This window comes from Gossypium arboreum, chromosome 3, assembly GCF_025698485.1.
Source record: "Gossypium arboreum isolate Shixiya-1 chromosome 3, ASM2569848v2, whole genome shotgun sequence".
Classification (NCBI taxonomy): Eukaryota; Viridiplantae; Streptophyta; class Magnoliopsida; order Malvales; family Malvaceae; genus Gossypium; species Gossypium arboreum.
Window position 1 is genome coordinate 139,080,353 of NC_069072.1, and position 19,027 is coordinate 139,099,379.

The following is a 19,027-nucleotide window of genomic DNA, read 5'->3' on the forward strand; positions in this document are numbered from 1 at the left end:
CCATCAACATTTATGTAGTGTAATTTAATCTTTTTGTAGTTTTATTTTTCTTCGTAACATTTTTATCTAAAAACTACAAAACAAATTTATCAACTAAATTTAATAAAATAGACCAAATTACATAATGTGTAAATATTAAAGGTTAATTTTTTAAAATCAAGACTAAATTGACATAATGTATAAATGTTGACAGTTAAAATTGATATTATACCAATTTTAAAATTGTCAAGTTATCTTCCAGTTAGCAATTTAAGTGCATGAATTGATCATTCCTATTAAAAAATTCATAAATTTATATTGTTAAAAGCTAACATATAACTGGAAGAATAGTCAGATAATTACCCGTGGTGTGCCACATGTAACTCATGCTAAAGTATAGGGACCAACTTTTAACAGTATAAATGGATAAAATTTATAACAGAATCAGTTTGTCCTTTAATCTAATATACAAAGATTAATTTATCTATTTTTTAAAATAAAAGAGACAAAATATAATCGAACTACTAATGTAATGACCTTTATGGTATTTTTACCTTATTCCATAATATAAATTAAGATTAAATGTTTTCCTATTAGTCAAAGAAATTGAAAAAAGAGTGAATGTGGAGTGGACCACCTTGGAATTTGGAAGGAATTTCAAAGGTAATTTGATAAATAAAAGGAAATCCATGAATCTAAAGCTGAAAAGAAAAAGGTAATGGGCACGGAACTCAATAAGCACCCAATTATTAACTTCACTATCATATACTTTGCGATTATTTTTATTTTTAGGTTAAAATATGCTATTAGTCTCTTTACTTTTACAAAATTTGAGATTTAGTCCCTATATTTAAAAAATTAGAAATTAAGTCTTCCAATTGGTTGGACTTAAAAATTTCAGTCCAATCATTAAAATAATAAGTATTTTTTATTAAAATTATCAATTTAGCATGTTGATTAAGTTGTCCTCATGTTAAATTGAAATTTTAATAGGAATTACTAACGACGATAATGATTGGACTAAGATTTTAAATTGAAAAAGTAAGATGACTGAATTTTTAATTTTTATAGTATAAGGATTAAATTTCAAATTCTATAAAGTACATGGACTAATACTATATTTTAACCTATTTTTATTTTTATTCCTCCTCACCCTTCAATTATTATTACTTGTTTGTTTCTTAGCCATGTTTATAATATTTTTCTTTGAACAATTTCGTTATAGATTCTGATAATATTTCTTATTTTTGACTCAATATTTAGAACTAACCAAGACAGGGTTGAAGCCAGGGGGGCTGGCATAGGCCCCGGCCCCCAATATAAATTTGCTCTTTTGCCCCTTAAATTTTTTTAAAAATTTTAAATTGGTAAATGTAAAATTATACTTTAGCCCCCCTAAAATTATAAAAATTCGATTTAATCCTTACAAATTAAAAAGATATGAACTATAAAAAATTAAAATTTTATCCGGCCCCCCTAAATATTTATTCTGGCTTCGCCCCTGACCCAAAGCATCTCTCTAACCCATAAATAGGAAAATAATACGCTTCAGCGCATTCAAACCTACATCTTCCTGCATTGAGAACAATACTCATGTCAATCGAGCTAAAATTCAATCGGTAATGTTTATAATAATTTGTGATAAAAGTTTATGTTAATATCTAAAGTTATAGGAGCATTTTTATTTAAGCAAGGAGTAATTTACATTAATGATTCATAAAATAGTACACAATTTGATTAATTAATGCTTTACGGAAAGTCAGGTACCCCATTTCCAATTTTAGCTAAAGTACTGTCTGCTGCATTTCCTTTCCTATTTTCGTGCTTCGTGTTGTGTAAAATCATAATAATAATAATAATAATAATAATCAAATACAATATAATTACTTTTATTTAGAGGACCTGAGTTGAAATTTTAAAATTTTGAAAGGGTGGAAGTTAAAAATTTTACTCTAAAAGAACTTATATAATATAATTAATTTTTAAGAGGAGCTAAAATTACAAATTTCCCATTTATTTAAACGATCGAAAGGTTTAAAATGAATTGTCAGTACTTAGCAAAGATTACTAGTAATATTTTCTCGTTTGACCAAAGGAGGCCAAGGCTTGGGTTGCCCCCTTAGCTTCATCTCTACACACAACCTAATCACTAGATACATCAATTTCGTCATTGCCTAGGTAAAAAACTATCATGTCCCTCTTAGGGCGAAGTCAAAAATTTTTTAGGGGTTGGGTAAAATTTTAATTTTTTATAATTTATATTTTTATAATTTGTAAAAGATTAAATTAAATTTTTATAATTTTAAGGGGAATTAAAGTGTAATTTTATTTTTACTAATTTAAAATTTTTAAAAAATTTCAAAAACTTGAAATGAAATTTTCCATTTTAGGGGGCTGGGGCCCATGCCAGCCCCCTGGCTACGCCTCTGGTCCCCCTAATGGAATTAACCATGACAAAACCCATACAAATACTAGGCCTACATGTTAAGGTGGTGAATTAAGACATAGTGATAATTTGAGTGTTTTATTAGCTTATTTTTCTTGGGAGTTTTTATGTGATGTTTTTGTAAGTAAATGAATTTTTAGGAAGTGATTTAAAGAAGTAAGATCGATTTAACTTTGTGGATAAGGTTTATGTTTATATTTTGTATTTATTTTGGCAGATTTATGGGCTAAGTTTATGAAGATTAATTCTATTTTATTTTGGATAATTATTAAAGATAATTCAAAAAATATATTTATATTAAAATTGAGAGTTTTACTTTATCAATACGGCAAGAATATATATTTATATTAAAAACATAGTTGGGCTATTATTAATGTAGTTTATCTAAAAATAAACTAAGTTCGTCTCAACTTTTTGCACCCAATTGAGCTCTTGAATTTATAAAATTGGCTAAATCAACCCTTAAATTGATGTTAATCTTTAATCTAATCAGTAGCAATCTCTGACATGACATTGCCACATCAACAAAATAAAATCTTCAAAAAAATCAAGAAAATAAAATATTTTAAAAATTGAAATTTGGAATGAACATGGACACTTGTTTATCTAGATTCATTTGAATCTAGGCAAACATTTGTCCAGATTAATTCTAAAACTATAAAAATAAAAAAAATAAAAAATTATAAAAATTATTAAAAATTTATAAATTTATAAAAATCATAAAATTTTAATGAAATAAATCTCAAGCTAACTAATCTATTATGAGGCCAAAAAAAGCCTTTCTAAAGGCCTGACCCGTTTTCTAAACGGGCATGTTTTTACTAAGCCCATGTTTAGGCCTATATTTTTATCCAAATCCTCTAACTTTTCGGGCCGGGCCATCCGCCAGCTCTAACTCAAATTTACCATATATAGTTACAATATTTGCCTTGTTTGTGAAAGCTTGCTTATTATTGTTGTCGTCAATGATTTTAAAGAACTGTTCGATAAATTAGTATATATATTAGATTAAAGAGTAAAATGATCATTTTATTAAAAATTCTTCAATTTCTAGTGTTAAAAATTGGTCACTATACCTCAGTATGAGGTATACGTGGCATGTCATGTGTCACTATCTAATTATTCTATCAATCTGCTAGTTTTTAACAATATAAATGGATAAAATTTTCAATGAAAAAATAAATTTATTTTTCAATCTAATGTATAATAGTTAAATTTTTTAAATATTAATAATACTTTTATCAAAATAAATGATATGATGTAAACTCTAAGGAGACATGGAGATGAATTTGTGATAAGGGGCATGCAAATTTGGTTGTGGTTTCCATCATTATGTGTCGTGTTTTTCTTTCATGATATGATCTAAATTGTTTGTCGTAAGGCATGCATTAGACTTTTCTTTGGGTTTCCAAGAGGATTGGGACATGGAGATGAATTTGTGATAAGGGGCATACAAATTTGGCTGTGGTTTCCATTATTATGTGTAGTGTTTTTCTTTCACGATATGATCTAAATTGTTTGTCATAAGGCATGCATTAGACTTTTCCTTGGGTTTCCAAGAGGATTGGGACATTAGGAAATTAATGAATGTGCATGCAAGTCAACAAAAATTTTAATTCAATTAAATATAATGATTTATTTGATACTCTAATTTTATAAAAAAATTATTTTAGTCTTTTATTTTATTTTTCGTTTTCTTTAGCTTTTAAACTTGTATTATTTATCAAACCATCCCAAAATAGATGGGCAAATTAACGTCTATTAACTTTCTTGACATAGTAGTCCACTTGCATGACATGTTAGAAAGTAATTAATTTTTAAAAAATAAAAATATTTAAATAAATATTTTTTAAATATTTTTGTATAAATTTTATACCTTTTAAATAATTTTTAAATTTTAAAAAATAATTAATTATCGATATAGCATTTATGTGCCAATCTACGTGTATGCCATGTAAGCACAAGTTAACAAATGTTAATTTTTTTCATTTATTTTGGTATGATTTGACAAACAATACAATTTCGAGTCAAAAGAAATTAAATAAAAGACTAAAATGATTTTTATTATAAAATTGGAGGACCAAATATATCATTATGCCATTAGTGTGAATGTTTCCTTTATGTTTTTACTTATTAAATGATCCCATTTGCCATCTCCCAACGCATAACTGCTGAGGGTGGTTCAACAGCTCACATGTCATGGACTTTCACCTTAAATTTTATTATTTTGAAGGAGATAAATTAGATTTAAAGAGCAAATTTTGAGGGGGATGGCTCCCCACAGCCGCCCCCTTCTCCTATATCTCAGGCATGAGGTGATCCCATATGTAATGATGATGTTGAATCTGCATTAATTTCAACAACAAAATGCTTTGTTTCTATCCTCTCATTACTTGGATCATACGTTGCTCTGTTTGTTTTTACATGACAGAGAAGATGATATTAAAAGCGGATATATTAGTAGTTTTATATATTAAGTAAAAGAATAAATTAATTTTAAAAAATTATTTATATTTATCAATAAAAATTTATCTTTTTATACATTAGCGTGTCACTATTTAATTATTCTGCTAATCATACTTATTTTAATGTAATAATAATAGAAATAATATGTATTAATATCAGTAAGATTAAACTAATTGAGATGATTTACCATTTTCAAATTGAATAATAATAATAATAAAAGCTTGAAACTTTTCCATCACGTAACCTAACCCTGATATTGTTTTTATAAATTGACTATTATAAGGTGTTGAATTGCTTGAAAAAAATCAAAATCTCAATAAATGATTAATAAAAAAGTTATTCAAACTTTTAATTAATATAAATTTTAAGTTCAACCTTGAACAGTAATACTCTCTTATTTATCGACTCATTGGTTTGTATTTCTTTTTCAAGCAGGGTTTAAATTTAATTCATCACCTTATCATAAAAAATAAAAATAAATACTATCCAATCACGGTAATGGTACGGCCGTATATCCTTAAACCTTAACCTTCAAGTCAATTCAATGCTTTTGACTTGACCTTAGTTTTTAAATTTTACAATTAAGTCCATTTTGGTATATGAAATTAGTAAGTAAATTCGTTTTGATTCCAGGACTTGAAAAGTACAAAAGTTTGATAAGGTGACTTCTGAAATTGTGTTAGAACATTACTTTAAAATTAAAAGATATATAAATTTTTAGCTGATGAAGTGTTACAATTTTAGAGTGTCATATATAGTGTTTTAATAATTAAATTTGTAGTTAAACCAGTCAAACCATTAATTCTGGATTTAATCGGTTTAATTGGTTCAACTTATTCAACTAGTGACTTTGTTCTAGTTTATAATATTTATTGGTTTTGAGCAGCTTTCAATTCTTTTACCTGTTGACAGAAAAAGTATAGTATCAAAGTGAATCCAATTACGAAGTTTAAGGGCAAAAAATTAAATAATCATTTTTTTTATGTTATGTTTTTTTGAATGGTTTGTAGGGAGCTGTAAGAGGAAGGCAATGTCGACCATATATTTATAATATTAATGTGAAACAAGGAAATATCTGCAAAAGATAATGTCTAAACTAAAAAATGTGTCTTGATGATTTTATGAATATTGCTTAAATGAGGATGAGCAAACTATGACAACAATGGGGTTTAGGAAAAAGTCAACACCCATCTCCATCATCATTCATTATTTCATTTGGTGTTTTATACAGCTGCTGTTCGTCGACCTAAAACGACTTCCCTTTGCTTCCTTTTCTTCCCTCCTAGCTACTACTAAATATAAACGAGTAAGAGGTTAGTCAAGTTTTATCATTTTTATTTTCTGGGTATTGTTGATTTTTGTGTTTCTGTAAACATATAACTTTTGAGTGTTTGATGATAGTTGAAGTTGAAAGGTTACGAAGAAGATGATGATGAGAGTAAAGGAATGCTTATTGGCCTTGTGGCTATGGTGTGGTTGTCTCCTTCTTCTTGCTTCTGACTCTCCTGTTACCGATCCTTCTGAAGGTCTGAGTTATTATTCGTTTTCATCTCCTAATTTTCCATCTTTTAAGATTCCTAGTTGTTCACACCATGAATTATGTGTATTTGTATATGTCTATCACAACACTTTTTCATGCTAGCTCATCTTGATTGAATGTTATATTACACCCCAAATTGACCTAAAGCTACATCTTTAACATTCTTAGTTGTTCAAACCATGAATTATATGTTTATGTATGTGTGTCTATATCTACACTTTTTCATGCTAGCTCATCTTGATTGAATGTTATATTACACCCCAAATAGATCTAAAGCTCCATCTTTAAGGTTCCTATTGTTCACACCATGAATTATATGTATAAATGTTTATATCAACACTTTTTCATGCTAGCTCATCTTGATTGAATGTTATATTACACCCCAAATTGATCTAAAGCTCCATCTTTAAGGTTCCTATTGTTCACACCATGAATTATATGTATATATGTTTATATCAACACTTTTTCATGCTAGCTCATCTTGATTGAGTATGATATTACATATATAAATCAAGATACTGGTATTGTGTCATCCTTGTTACTGTTTGGGATCGAGTTTATTTCTGTTCTATGACTCAGCATATACATGTTCAATTTCCGAACTGCAGTTAGTGCGTTGCTTGCGGTGAAGAAGCAGTTGGTTGATCCCTTGAACCGTCTCAGAAAATGGAACAAAGGGGACCCTTGTACATCCAGCTGGACTGGAGTTGAATGTTCTGATCATCAAGGCAATGATGGATACTTACATGTTAAGGAACTGTGTGTTTTCTCTTTCCCACATTTACTTTTCTCTTCATTTCAACATTATCCATTTTATTGATTATATATATATATAAAAGTTGTAGACAAAGTTATGTTTAAGTTTGTTCTGTAAATTGATGCAGTCAGCTGCAAAATATGAATCTCTCTGGAACTTTAGCACCTGAACTTGGCCAACTTTATCATCTCGAAATACTGTGAGTTGTGAAATAAAGTGCATGTTATGTTGTTAACCATTCCGGATAAATTCCAGTTGTACTAACACCTTTTCTTTGAATTTCTTGAAGAGATTTCATGTGGAATGATTTGACGGGTAGTATACCCAAGGAGATAGGACATCTCTCTACCTTAAGACTCCTGTAAGTTGATTTTCTTATGCCTTCTTCTTCTCTTAAATATAGGGATTAGAGTCAGCAAAGAATATATGTATATTTAGTTTTAACTTTCTGGGTGGCATTATGTTTGCAGACTCTTGAATGGGAACAACCTATCAGGTTCTTTGCCAGATGAACTTGGCTACCTCCAAGAACTGGACAGATTTCAAATAGACCAGAACAACCTATCTGGTCAAATACCAAAATCATTTGCTAACTTGAGCAGTGTGAAACATATGTAATTGAATCTACAAGCTAAATTCTATTTCAACTTAATAAGGAGGTTAACACTTCTGTGGATATTTATCTGCTCGTTTGTAATGTGCAGCCACTTCAACAACAACTCACTTAGTGGTCAAATTCCCCTTGAGCTGTCTCTATTATCCACTTTGCTTCATGTGTAAGATCATATAAAACATGCTCATGTCTATATTTATCTATTTATGTTTGTGGTGAGTGATTAAAATTAAGAATTCCAATTCTCTGCAGGCTTTTGGATACTAATAACTTATCTGGATATCTTCCATCAGAGTTTTCGAACTTACCAAATTTGCGCATACTGTATGTGTCTTTTCTTTAATAATCTTTCTCGTTATGTGATTACTTGTGGATTCCTTATCTTCCAGGTTTAACTTACTACTTATTGTGTTCTTCATCTCTGCAGTCAACTTGATAACAACAACTTCAGTGGATATGATATTCCAGCTTCTTATGGGAACTTTTCCAAATTAACAAAATTGTGAGTGTTAGTAAACCATTTACTTAGCCTTGCAGTTTATTTAGTGAAACAATTTCAGTGTCTATGCTTACAAAGGTAACTATTCATTGTGCCACTCAAGATTTTAAGAAAATCATAGGGACCAGGCAATAGAGTACTGGTTCTGTATACCTTCTTTGACTGTCTTTTGTATTTAATGCACTAGAAAAGATCGTACAAGCAATATGTTGCATGATCTGTTTATTAGTACTGATTCTATATGATTTCTTGTGGTGGTTTTCAGAAGTCTTAGAAATTGCAGCTTGCAGGGAGCAGTTCCTGATCTTAGCAGGATATCGAACCTTAGCTATCTGTATGTCAGGATTACTGTTCAAATTATTGTGTGATCTACATTAATATCGTTTTTTCAATGCGGAAATTTCCGTCGTGTTGCAGCTAACAAACTTGACTTCTATTGTTGATGCTGTATTCATGTGGCAGGGATCTCAGCTGGAATCATCTTACTGGACCTATACCATCAAATGAGCTTTCTCATAATATGACAACCATGTAATTGAATTGCTAATTTGAGCTTAACAATTGTTTTGTTTCAACTGCTCCAATCTGGATTTCCCATTTCATCACTGGATGATAGATTTAATCTTGTGAAATTACCTTCTGTTGCAAGGAAGACAAATTCCTGATAATAAATTATTTCTTGTTAATTGCAGTGATCTTTCATATAACCAACTAAACGGATCTATTCCTGGAAGTTTCTCGGACCTTCCTTTACTTCAGACCCTGTGAGATTCTATATGCATGCTAAAATACTTCTATGTATATTTGCAAAGTCTAGAATCTAAATGCTGGTTTATTGCAGATCACTACAGAATAATTTCCTGACAGGTCCTGTACCTACCAACATATGGCAGAACATGTCCTTCGATGCTAGTGCTAAGCTTAATATGTAAGATCTCAAACCATTATACTTCATTGACAAACTATGTATTCATGCTTATTGCAAACATATCGTGGTTACTAAAATAGAATTCATCGGTAATAGCTTTCCTTTACTTGCACATTCAAAATGCAGTGATCTTAGAAACAATTCATTCTCAAGGATTGAAGGAAATCTTAATCCTCCAGTGAATGTTACCCTCAGGTAAACTTCTTATTTCACTGGTATCATGCTATAACTAGGTCAGCTAATGGTTTGATAATTCAATTTGATCATTATCAGATCTTGAAATACTACAATAGCAGCCCCACAAAATTCTTCAAGATTTGACAGTTGACTAACCACACTTACTGCTAATGCAATGTTAAATTCATCATAAGCTAGAAATGGCTCATAATTTTAAAGACATGCCCTGTTGTTTCTTTTGTATTTTTCAATGCATCCTCATTGGTTAACTGGATTTCATCTTAGTCTTGTAGCATATTTTCTGTTTTCCCACTTATATGCCTAAATGATTTCCATTCTTTTACTACCGTTTGTAGTAAGGAAGTATTGACAGATTACCAGAAAGAGTACCATCCCTTTTTATGAATTTGTCTTTAATTTATTCTGTCAAATCCTTATAATCTTAGCAGTTTTTATTTAGGCTTGGAGGCAATCCTGTCTGCCGAAATGCGAACTCATTGAATATAAGCCTGTTCTGTGGATCTGAACCCGGAGAGGATGACATGCTAAACTTAAATAGGTCCAAAATGGAATGCCGAAGTCAATCATGCCCCATGGGCTACGAATATGTCCCAGCATCTCCCGTTCCATGTTTCTGTGCCGCTCCTCTTAGAATCGGATATCGTCTAAAGAGCCCCAGTTTTTCTTATTTTCCTCCATATATCCGACCTTTTGAGGTGTACTTGACTAGTTCTTTGAACTTCAGCCTATATCAACTGTATATTGATACATACGTTTGGGACAAAGGACCACGTCTAAGGATGTATTTGAAGCTTTTTCCTAGTGTCAATAGTACCCCCTCTAATACTTTTAATGAAAGCGAAGTTCGGAGAATCAGGGACATATATGCATCATGGTCTTTTAGTGGTAGCGACTTCTTTGGACCATATGAGTTGCTCAACTTCACTCTACTAGGACCTTATGCAAATAGTACGTACATCATTTCACATTTCTCGATACTTGATGGAAGATATGCTTTACAACAGTCTCATATTGTATATTATTATTATTATTTTATTATTATTATTAAAGATGCATTGTTTGATCTGTTATTGCTGTAGTTGACTTTGGGAGTGAAAATAAGGGTATCAGTACGGGCATTGTGGTAGCGGTTGTAGTCGGGGGTGTTGCCTGTGCAGTTGCAACGTCTGTTATCATAACAATTCTAATGAAAAGAAGATATGCTAGACACCACCGTGCAGTGTCAAGAAAACGCTTATGTAAGCTTCTTACTAGTTAAGATTTTTTTTTCCCATCAATGATACAGCCTCCAATTATCACTAGAAAAGGAGTCCCTAAATTTATTGTTACACTATGCAGCTACGAAAGCTTCTATGAAAATTGAAGGAGTGAGAGACTTTACATTTAAAGAAGCGGCACTTGCTACTGACAATTTCAATAGCTCAACTCAAGTTGGACAAGGAGGATATGGAAAAGTGTATAAAGGCACTTTATCTGACAAAACAGTTGTTGCCATAAAACGTGCAGAAGAAGGATCATTGCAAGGACAAAAAGAATTTTTGACAGAGATAAAGCTTTTGTCAAGGCTGCATCACCGAAACCTGGTTTCACTCGTTGGATACTGTGATGAAGAAGGGGAACAGGTATATTCTTCTAGTCCTAACCCCTAAATACCTGTATTATGTCGATTATGCGTGTGAGTCTGCATGTGCATTTTGTTGGTGTCCTAAGGAGGGCCTTGATCAACTTTTAGGTACATAACGTATACTTAATCAAAGATATAATTCATATGCTTGGGTTATTGGTGCATTTGCAGATGTTGGTGTACGAGTTCATGCCCAATGGCACCTTGAGGGACTGGCTTTCTGGTATGAATTTTCCAGGATTCATTGCTGTACAAGTTTTATATCAGGCTCTTACTTGCATCTTTCACATTGAGCTGCCCAAATGCTATTGATGAAAGTTCTTTTAGCTCATGAGTATGTTGATGCAGATAATGTTTTCCTATCATAAAACTGATTTAAACCATGATATATGCAGCTAAAGCTAAAAACACCCTGAATTTTGGAATGAGATTACGTATTGCACTGGGTTCAGCGAGAGGAATTCTTTATCTCCATACTGAAGCAAATCCTCCAGTATTCCACCGAGATATCAAAGCCACCAACATTCTTCTGGACTCCAACCTTAATGCAAAAGTTTCTGATTTTGGTCTCTCACGGTTAGCTCCAGTCCTGGAAGAAGAAGGGACTGTGCCGGATCATGTTTCCACGGTTGTGAAGGGAACACCGGTAAGTTACCTCTGTTTAGCATGTAAGACTCCTTGAAGATATTGCAGGAAAGGTTGCCTTACACTTAAAGTGGGAATAGACAGTGAAATATATAGCTAAGAGTCATCTCCCTCACATTATACTTCCACCATTTCGGTTGTACTGTTGGTTAAGGATAAAGTTCAGATTGTATTGAAGCACTTGTATTAGGAGTTAAATTGCATTTTGCCCCCTCTACTCAGAGAATAGGCAAATTAGCCCCTATATATTAGATCAAAGAGCAAACTGGTCCTATTAAAAATTTCATCTACTGTTACAAATTGGTCCCTGTAGGTCAAAATGAGTCACACGTGTAACTATTTGATTATTCTATCAGTCTTGGCAGTCTTTAACGATAAAAATGAATGACATTTTTAATAGAAATTATCAGTTTGCTATTTGATCTAACGTACAAGGACTAATTTACACATTTTTTGGGCAAAAGGGTTAAGATGCAATCTAACTCCTAGTACAAGGAGTTCCATGATACTTTTCTGATTGTATCCCTTGTTTTAGAAGTGAACTTAACACATATTAGTGGCAATTAATACTGCATTACTGAGTTTTTACTTGAGTGCTTTTTTGTTGCATGCAGGGTTACCTTGATCCAGAATACTTTTTGACACATAAGTTGACTGATAAAAGTGATGTTTATAGCCTTGGAGTTGTTTTCTTGGAACTGTTGACGGGTATGCATCCAATATGGCATGGCAAAAACATTGTCCGAGAGGTACTTTCATAGCTGCAACAGTATTTGTGATGCATGTTTTACAATTGATAAAAGTATTATGGAATACCTATATTAGAAGTCAGATTACATTTTGTTCCTCAGTTCAAAAATAACAAATTAATCCATGTTTGTTAGATCAAAGAGCAAACTGTTCCTTTTATTAAAATTTTCATCAATTTCTACTGTTAAAAATTGGTCCCAATTTATCAACGTGGAAGTACACGTGGCACTGTCTTTATCTGGTTGTTTCGTTAGCCATGCTAATTTTTAATAGCACAAATGGATGAAATTTTTGACAAAAAAAGCCAATTCATATAGGAATTAATTTACCTATTTTTTGTAAAGGAGGCAAAATGCAATCTGAATCCTAGTATAGGGGCCTCCATGGTACTTTTACCTTTACAATTTTCATTGATGTTGTGGATGCTAAAGCTAGTATAATACAAAACTCAGGTGAAAACAGCACATGAATCGGGCATGGTATTGTCTTTAATAGACAGTAGAATGGGTTGGTATCCAGCTGAATGTATGGAGAGAATGGTAAGTTTAGCCCTGAGTTGCTGCAATGACGAGCCAGAGAAGCGACCGTCTATGTTGGATGTGGTGAGACAACTAGAATACGTACTCAAAATGATGCCGGAAACTGATTCGGTTTCTTCATCAACCGAGTTGGTTCAATTATATTCAGGCAAGTCATTGACATCGTCCTCGTCGTACGGTGGCACTAGCAGGGAGGTATATGCTTCGTCATTGAATGTGACAGGGAGTGATCTTGTTAGTGGTGTAATTCCTTCCATTGCACCCCGTTGACAGTGATAGGCAACAAGTGAACTTATTGGTATTATTATCATTGTTAATAATATGTAAATATATACAACCAGTTTCAATTTTTCTTCATAATATACTAGAGGACTGTAATGTGATAATCTAGGAATGGTTGGCATTTCAGAATTGTACAACAAATAATAGCCATTTTCCTTGGATGCATCAATTACATAATTTCTTATACAATATGACTCATATGGCATGTAAGTAAGGAATACATGTTAAATCTCATTATCGACAAGCAGAGGTGAAGCTTTTTTTTTCCTTTTTTGGGTTGAGAGCTAAAATGCAATTTGAATTTTATATCGGTTTATATTTTTATGATTTTCAAAAAATTAAATTAAAATTATAACATTTATGAGAGGATTAAACTATAATTTTATTATACATTAATTTAAGATTTTATAAACTTAAACTTATTTTCTGTTTTAGGGGGAAGGCCCTTGCCCACGCCCTACCCCCTCCCTTGTCTGCAACTGCATTTCCAACTCTTAATTTCTACAACAAATGAATTTCCATTAGATAACACCTCATATGTTGGAATATATTTATCAATTTAATAAATTCTGGATATGAGTTGAATAGTTTGAGGAGTGTCCGATAATGTTTTTAAAAGATATTTTGTTGTATAGTATATCTCCTAATATTCAACAAGCTCTTCTGTTAGTACATCCCTAAAATTAAGTAACTAAAAAATATTCAATAGACTCAAATGGAGGGGAGGGGGAGTGAGACGAGAATGATAGATTTCTTTGCGGTGTAGAGAGTGAAAATGAACCATGATATAAATAAGAGTTTTATTGACTTATAATAGTAAAGATAAGTGGATTGAATTAGTTAAAAATAATTTGTGTTCAATTTGGGTTGTCTTATATTTTTATTGGTAAAACTGTCATGGACGCTTCTTTTGTTAAAAAATTCATCCAAAGTTAGTTTTGGTACATCAATACAATGTGTATGTAAATGTTAAGTGTCATTATTTAGTTGTTTTGTCTATCATATCAGTTTTTAACAGAAAATGGGGAAGAAGAGAGAAAAGAGGAAGAAATATTTTATTTTATATTTTAATAACTTAATTTTAAAAAGTTACAAAATATTTATTAAATTATTTGAAAGTTTTTATTCAAGTCAGTAAACCATTTGAAAGATTTTATTTAAGTCATTGGACTAGTAAGCTTTATGCATTGATTTGGCGATTAGCATTGTAGATCGATACCTATCAACAAGTAGAAGAACATACCATAGGTCTAAATCGATTTGATAGTGTCAAGATCGAAGAAAAGGATTGTTTGTATTTTAGTTCGTAGAATCGTAACATTCAAAGTTGTCTCATGAAAAAAATTAAATCCTAAAAAAGAAACGGAATGAAAACTTTCGCTTGATGCACTCAATGCAAAAAAAGAAAACTATACAATAGCTATTTTAAAAATCTAGTAACATAAATATAGTGACCATTTTATAAATTTTTGAAGTTAAGTACTAATAGTTGAATTTCAAAGTTAATTAGGTACCTAAATGGAAATAGTTAATTTCGAAGTTGAGTTTTCTTTAAGTGAAAAAAATATTCCCTAATATATGATATGGTAGTGAAATGATAGTAGGTTAAATTTACTGAAAAAGCAGTGAAATTTCAAATCCAAAAGTGATCCCTCACCTCAGCATCACCGATTCAAGGAGCGATCGGTAAGGCTGGCTGGGGGTTTCAGCAGCTGGAAATTGGAAAACAACGTGCTCACAATTATTATTAAATCCTTTTCTTTTATTTTATGTTATAGTTAGTGTCTATTCCTCTGGAACCCAATTGTCTCTTCTTCGCATTATCAACAGAAAAATTAAATAAATAAAGAAATCGTTGAAGATCGTTCCTTTTTTTTGTTTGTTTGGAAGCGCTTTTGCATTTGGTCCGTAAGTTTCCTTTACGCTTTTTTTTTTTATATCTTTATTATTAATTAGTCCTTCTCTGAAACTTTGGTTTTTGCCCCTTGATTGCAAAATTCAGGCCTTTGCTTTCCCACCATTAAATTTGCTTCACTCATTTTGTGTTTTACATCACTATAGGATACCAAAAAGGGTTGTCTTTGGCTTTGGGAATTGGGGAATCTTAAGGATCTTGCTTCATGTTAGTGTCTTTGATTGTTCATCTTATCAATTAGCTTGGGTTTCTTTCTTGGGGGGGGGGATTTCTGTGGCAGGTAGCCTCTGCTGGATTGAAATAATTTTCAGATAACTATGTACGATTACTTTATGATAATATTTCATTTTAGCCTTGGATTACTTGTGAAGGATTTTTGTTTCAGATACATGAAAATTTTGCATTTTAATGTTGCGCAGGTGCGTTTCCAAACTTACTGCAGGATTGGCTTCACCAGGGGGGATTCTATTTGACTAATAACATTCATTATTGTTGATAGATTTCTGGAAAAAAAATTAGAGCAATGCTGTTTAGAGTCAAGCATCTGTTTCTCTCTTTGTTCTTCATCTTTGTGTTACTTGAATGCGCTACAGCAGATGGTCAAAGCGAAATTTCGAAAGGGATAAGATCTCCCCCCAATAATGTAGGCAACAATGTTATAGATGGCACTGGTATGGAGAAAGTCATAAGTTTTAAGGATGACAACAACTTAATGAGTAACTGGAAGGGCAGTTACAGCAGAGTGTCTCTGTCCACAGTTGCCCTTTTGACATTAGCAATGGCTGCAGCAACTGGTTTAGGTGCAGTTCCATTTTTCTTTGTGGAACTCGATCCTCAGTGGGCTGGGATATGCAATGGAATGGCTGCTGGTGTCATGTTGGCTGCAAGTTTTGATCTCATACAGGAAGGGCAAGAACATGGTGCTGGAAGTTGGGTTGTTATTGGGATTTTGGCGGGTGGTGTTTTTATTCTGCTTTGTAAGAAGGTGATCACAATATCTCTTTATCAGTTTTTCGGTTTGTAGAATTATTTTAGGATCCTTGTTACTTCTCAGTGAGTTTAGACTGCTGATATTGCATGCCATACACAATGCTGTCTTTTTAACTTGTAATTTGTCTTATATTTCTCCTAACATTTTTGGGTTTCAGTTTCTTGAACAATATGGGGAAGTAAGTATGCTGGATATAAAAGGAGCAGATGCAACTAAAGTCGTTCTTGTTATTGGAATCATGACACTGCATTCATTTGGAGAGGGCTCTGGTGTTGGAGTTTCCTTTGCCGGCTCTAAAGGTTTTACTCAAGGCCTTTTGGTAACTTTGGCCATAGCTGTACATAACATACCGGAGGGATTGGCTGTGAGCACAGTTCTTGCATCAAGGGGTGTTTCTCCACAGAATGCAATGCTATGGAGCATTATTACATCCTTGCCGCAGGTACCTAATCATGTTAATTCTGTTGTCGGGAGCATATCTGTCTGTATCAAATGAAATTGAAACTTCCAAGATCAGGTTGAAAAAGAAACGTAGAAGAAGATATTGTGAAGTAGAAAAGTCGGTTAAAATTAAAGACGAGGTAAATAACTTCAATGGAGAATAATTGTGAGCAGAAAATTAGTAAAATACCCACTTGTAAACTTTCAAATGCATGCTTGATTTATATTGCAATAATGAAGGACTACTTGGTTTTATCTGTTCAATGGGCAAAAGGAATGACAGAAATAAAATATTAAGGTTGTTTGTGTACACCGATTGAACTTTTGTTCTTATTTGAGTATTATTTCTATGTAAAGTTAGTTTCCTCAATTTGTTGTTTATTCCCTTTAATTTTTTTCTTCAAAACATTTTTGCCAGCCAATTGTTGCAGTTCCTTCTTTTATGTGCGCCGATGCATTTAATAAATTCCTGCCCTTTTGTACTGGTTTTGCTGCTGGATGTATGATCTGGATGGTTGTTGCTGAGGTTCTCCCTGATGCATTTAAGGTAATTGTGATTCTTGCTCTTAAAAAATATATGTTTGAATCTTCAATCTACAATAATTTTTCTAGACCTTTTGTTCTATTTTGATTTGTATCCTATGAAGAACACTTCATTGGTTAGTTCACAGTATACTATTATAATGAACTTACCTAGCTATGGTAATGCATAACTACTACTGCCATCCTCTTCACTGTCTCTCTTCTGCAAAGCCTAAAAAGCTATATAAAACAACTTTATTTGAACAGCAATTTGTAAATTGGAAAGATTAATCTTGTTCGACCATGTTTAAATTTTTTTTTTTATGCTTTCTTCTTTGTTCTAGAGAAATGATGTCTTCCCTTCTCCATCATTTTTTTAATAGGAAGCTTCGCCAACTCCAGTGGCATCAGCTGCTACGCTTTCAGTAGCATTTATGGAAGCTCTAAGCACTCTGTTCCAGAACTTTACTCATGACTACAAGTGAGTTAACTGAACTATTGTTTGTCGAGAAGAATGCATGACCGGATATAACATCATTGCATGAGTAAATACGTCTTCTTTGGGTTTCTTTTTGCTTGATATATGGGTGTGTTCCCCTTGATACAATCTGGCCATCTGCTTTTGTTCTTAAATGCTGCCGTAGTCTTAGCTGCTATATTGTGATTTCATTTTAACTTGTCTCATTGACTAAATTCTACTGTTTTAAATTTCCAGTTCTGAGGATGCTTCTGGCTTCTTTGTTTCATTGCTTTTTGGCCTTGGACCTTTACTGGGTGGCCTTGTGCTTGTTGCATTTGCTCTTGCTTTCCATCTTCAGCATGCCCTTCTCATGGGTACTGCATCTGGCATTGCCTTCATCCTTGGTGCCTGGCGACCACTGCAACTACTATTGTCTTCCAAAATGGGATTCTTACCACTTATGTTGCTACTAACTGTAGGAGCTGCATTTGTCCATGTTTCAAGCTCTTCTATTTTGTTGCTTGTTTGTAACAAAAGAAGTTCTTCCAATGACCTTCCAACAGTGACAAGATTTCCGGTGAGTGTTCTCACTCTCCAGTCATTTTTAGCGTGTGGAGCTGTGGCTTTTCATGCTCTGGCTGAAGGGCTTGCACTAGGAGTGGCTGCACCAAAAGCTTATGGACTTGGCCGGCACATGGTCCTTCCTGTATCCCTTCACGGGCTTCCACGTGGTGCAGCAGTGGCCAGCTGCATCTTTGGAGCTACTGGCAGTTGGTATGGCTCTCTTGCAGCAGCTGCTCTAATTGGCTTCATAGGCCCGATATCTGCAATTGGAGCAATATTGGCAGGAATTGACTACAGTGGTCTTGACCATGTGATGGTTTTGGCCTGTGGAGGATTGATCCCATGCTTTGTTAGAATAGTTCAAAGAGCAGTAAGGTTAGATATCCGAAAAAGCAGCTGCGGTCTTGCTGTTGGAGTCGGTTTTGCTACTCTTTGTTTAGCATGCACCAAGTTGGTTTGCTTGCATACACCTTATTGCAATTCTGCTCCGGAGGCTGTCAGATAAGATCATGGTGCTTTGAGTATGGCCTTTGCATTAGTTTTTACGGGTCGGTTTAGCTCCACAGTCATGAAGGGAAGGACTCAATAGGATTTATAGTTCAGCATGAGAGGATGGGGGGTTTCATTCTATTGTATGCTTTAGTTTTAATCATTCTAACAGACAAGGGGATCCCAAGGCATTGCTCGTTTGGATTTTCATTTGAGAGCCCTTGGCTCTAAGATTTTAAGAATGTTTATATTGATTGACAGACAGACAGAGAAAGTGTTCATAGATTCTCCCACTGGTGAATACAAAAAAGTTCCCCTTTCTTTTTGTTCTTTCTTAAGGATATAGTAATATGTATATATATGTATCTATATATTATTC

General features: G+C 32.9%; 2 protein-coding genes across 8 annotated transcripts; both read left to right on the forward strand.

Moving 5' to 3' along the window:
* The first annotated feature begins 5,937 nt into the window (after positions 1–5,937).
* Positions 5,938–13,455, forward strand: LOC108474635 (probable LRR receptor-like serine/threonine-protein kinase At1g06840). Its single transcript, XM_017776627.2, has 21 exons — positions 5,938–6,204; positions 6,293–6,417; positions 7,040–7,190; positions 7,316–7,387; positions 7,478–7,549; positions 7,659–7,802; positions 7,893–7,964; positions 8,054–8,125; positions 8,229–8,303; positions 8,566–8,634; positions 8,763–8,831; positions 8,993–9,064; positions 9,142–9,228; positions 9,355–9,423; positions 9,866–10,374; positions 10,506–10,664; positions 10,765–11,048; positions 11,222–11,273; positions 11,446–11,696; positions 12,310–12,444; positions 12,898–13,455. The coding sequence occupies exons 2-21, from the start codon at positions 6,318–6,320 to the stop codon at positions 13,252–13,254; spliced, it is 2,871 nt and encodes a 956-aa protein (XP_017632116.1). The 5' UTR covers positions 5,938–6,204; positions 6,293–6,317; the 3' UTR covers positions 13,255–13,455.
* A 1,339-nt stretch (positions 13,456–14,794) lies between these two features.
* Positions 14,795–18,986, forward strand: LOC108476031 (putative zinc transporter At3g08650). Of its 7 annotated transcripts, none has more exons than XM_053026122.1 (7): positions 14,795–15,174; positions 15,328–15,500; positions 15,601–16,166; positions 16,330–16,614; positions 17,032–17,160; positions 17,519–17,616; positions 17,851–18,986. In XM_053026122.1, the coding sequence occupies exons 3-7, from the start codon at positions 15,705–15,707 to the stop codon at positions 18,662–18,664; spliced, it is 1,788 nt and encodes a 595-aa protein (XP_052882082.1). In that variant the 5' UTR covers positions 14,795–15,174; positions 15,328–15,500; positions 15,601–15,704; the 3' UTR covers positions 18,665–18,986. The 7 variants fall into 7 exon arrangements, with proteins under 7 accessions (XP_052882082.1, XP_052882084.1, XP_052882081.1 ...); XM_053026124.1 differs by having other exon boundaries at positions 14,796–15,174; positions 15,328–15,388; XM_053026121.1 differs by having other exon boundaries at positions 14,796–15,170.
* Positions 18,987–19,027: the final 41 nt, after the last annotated feature.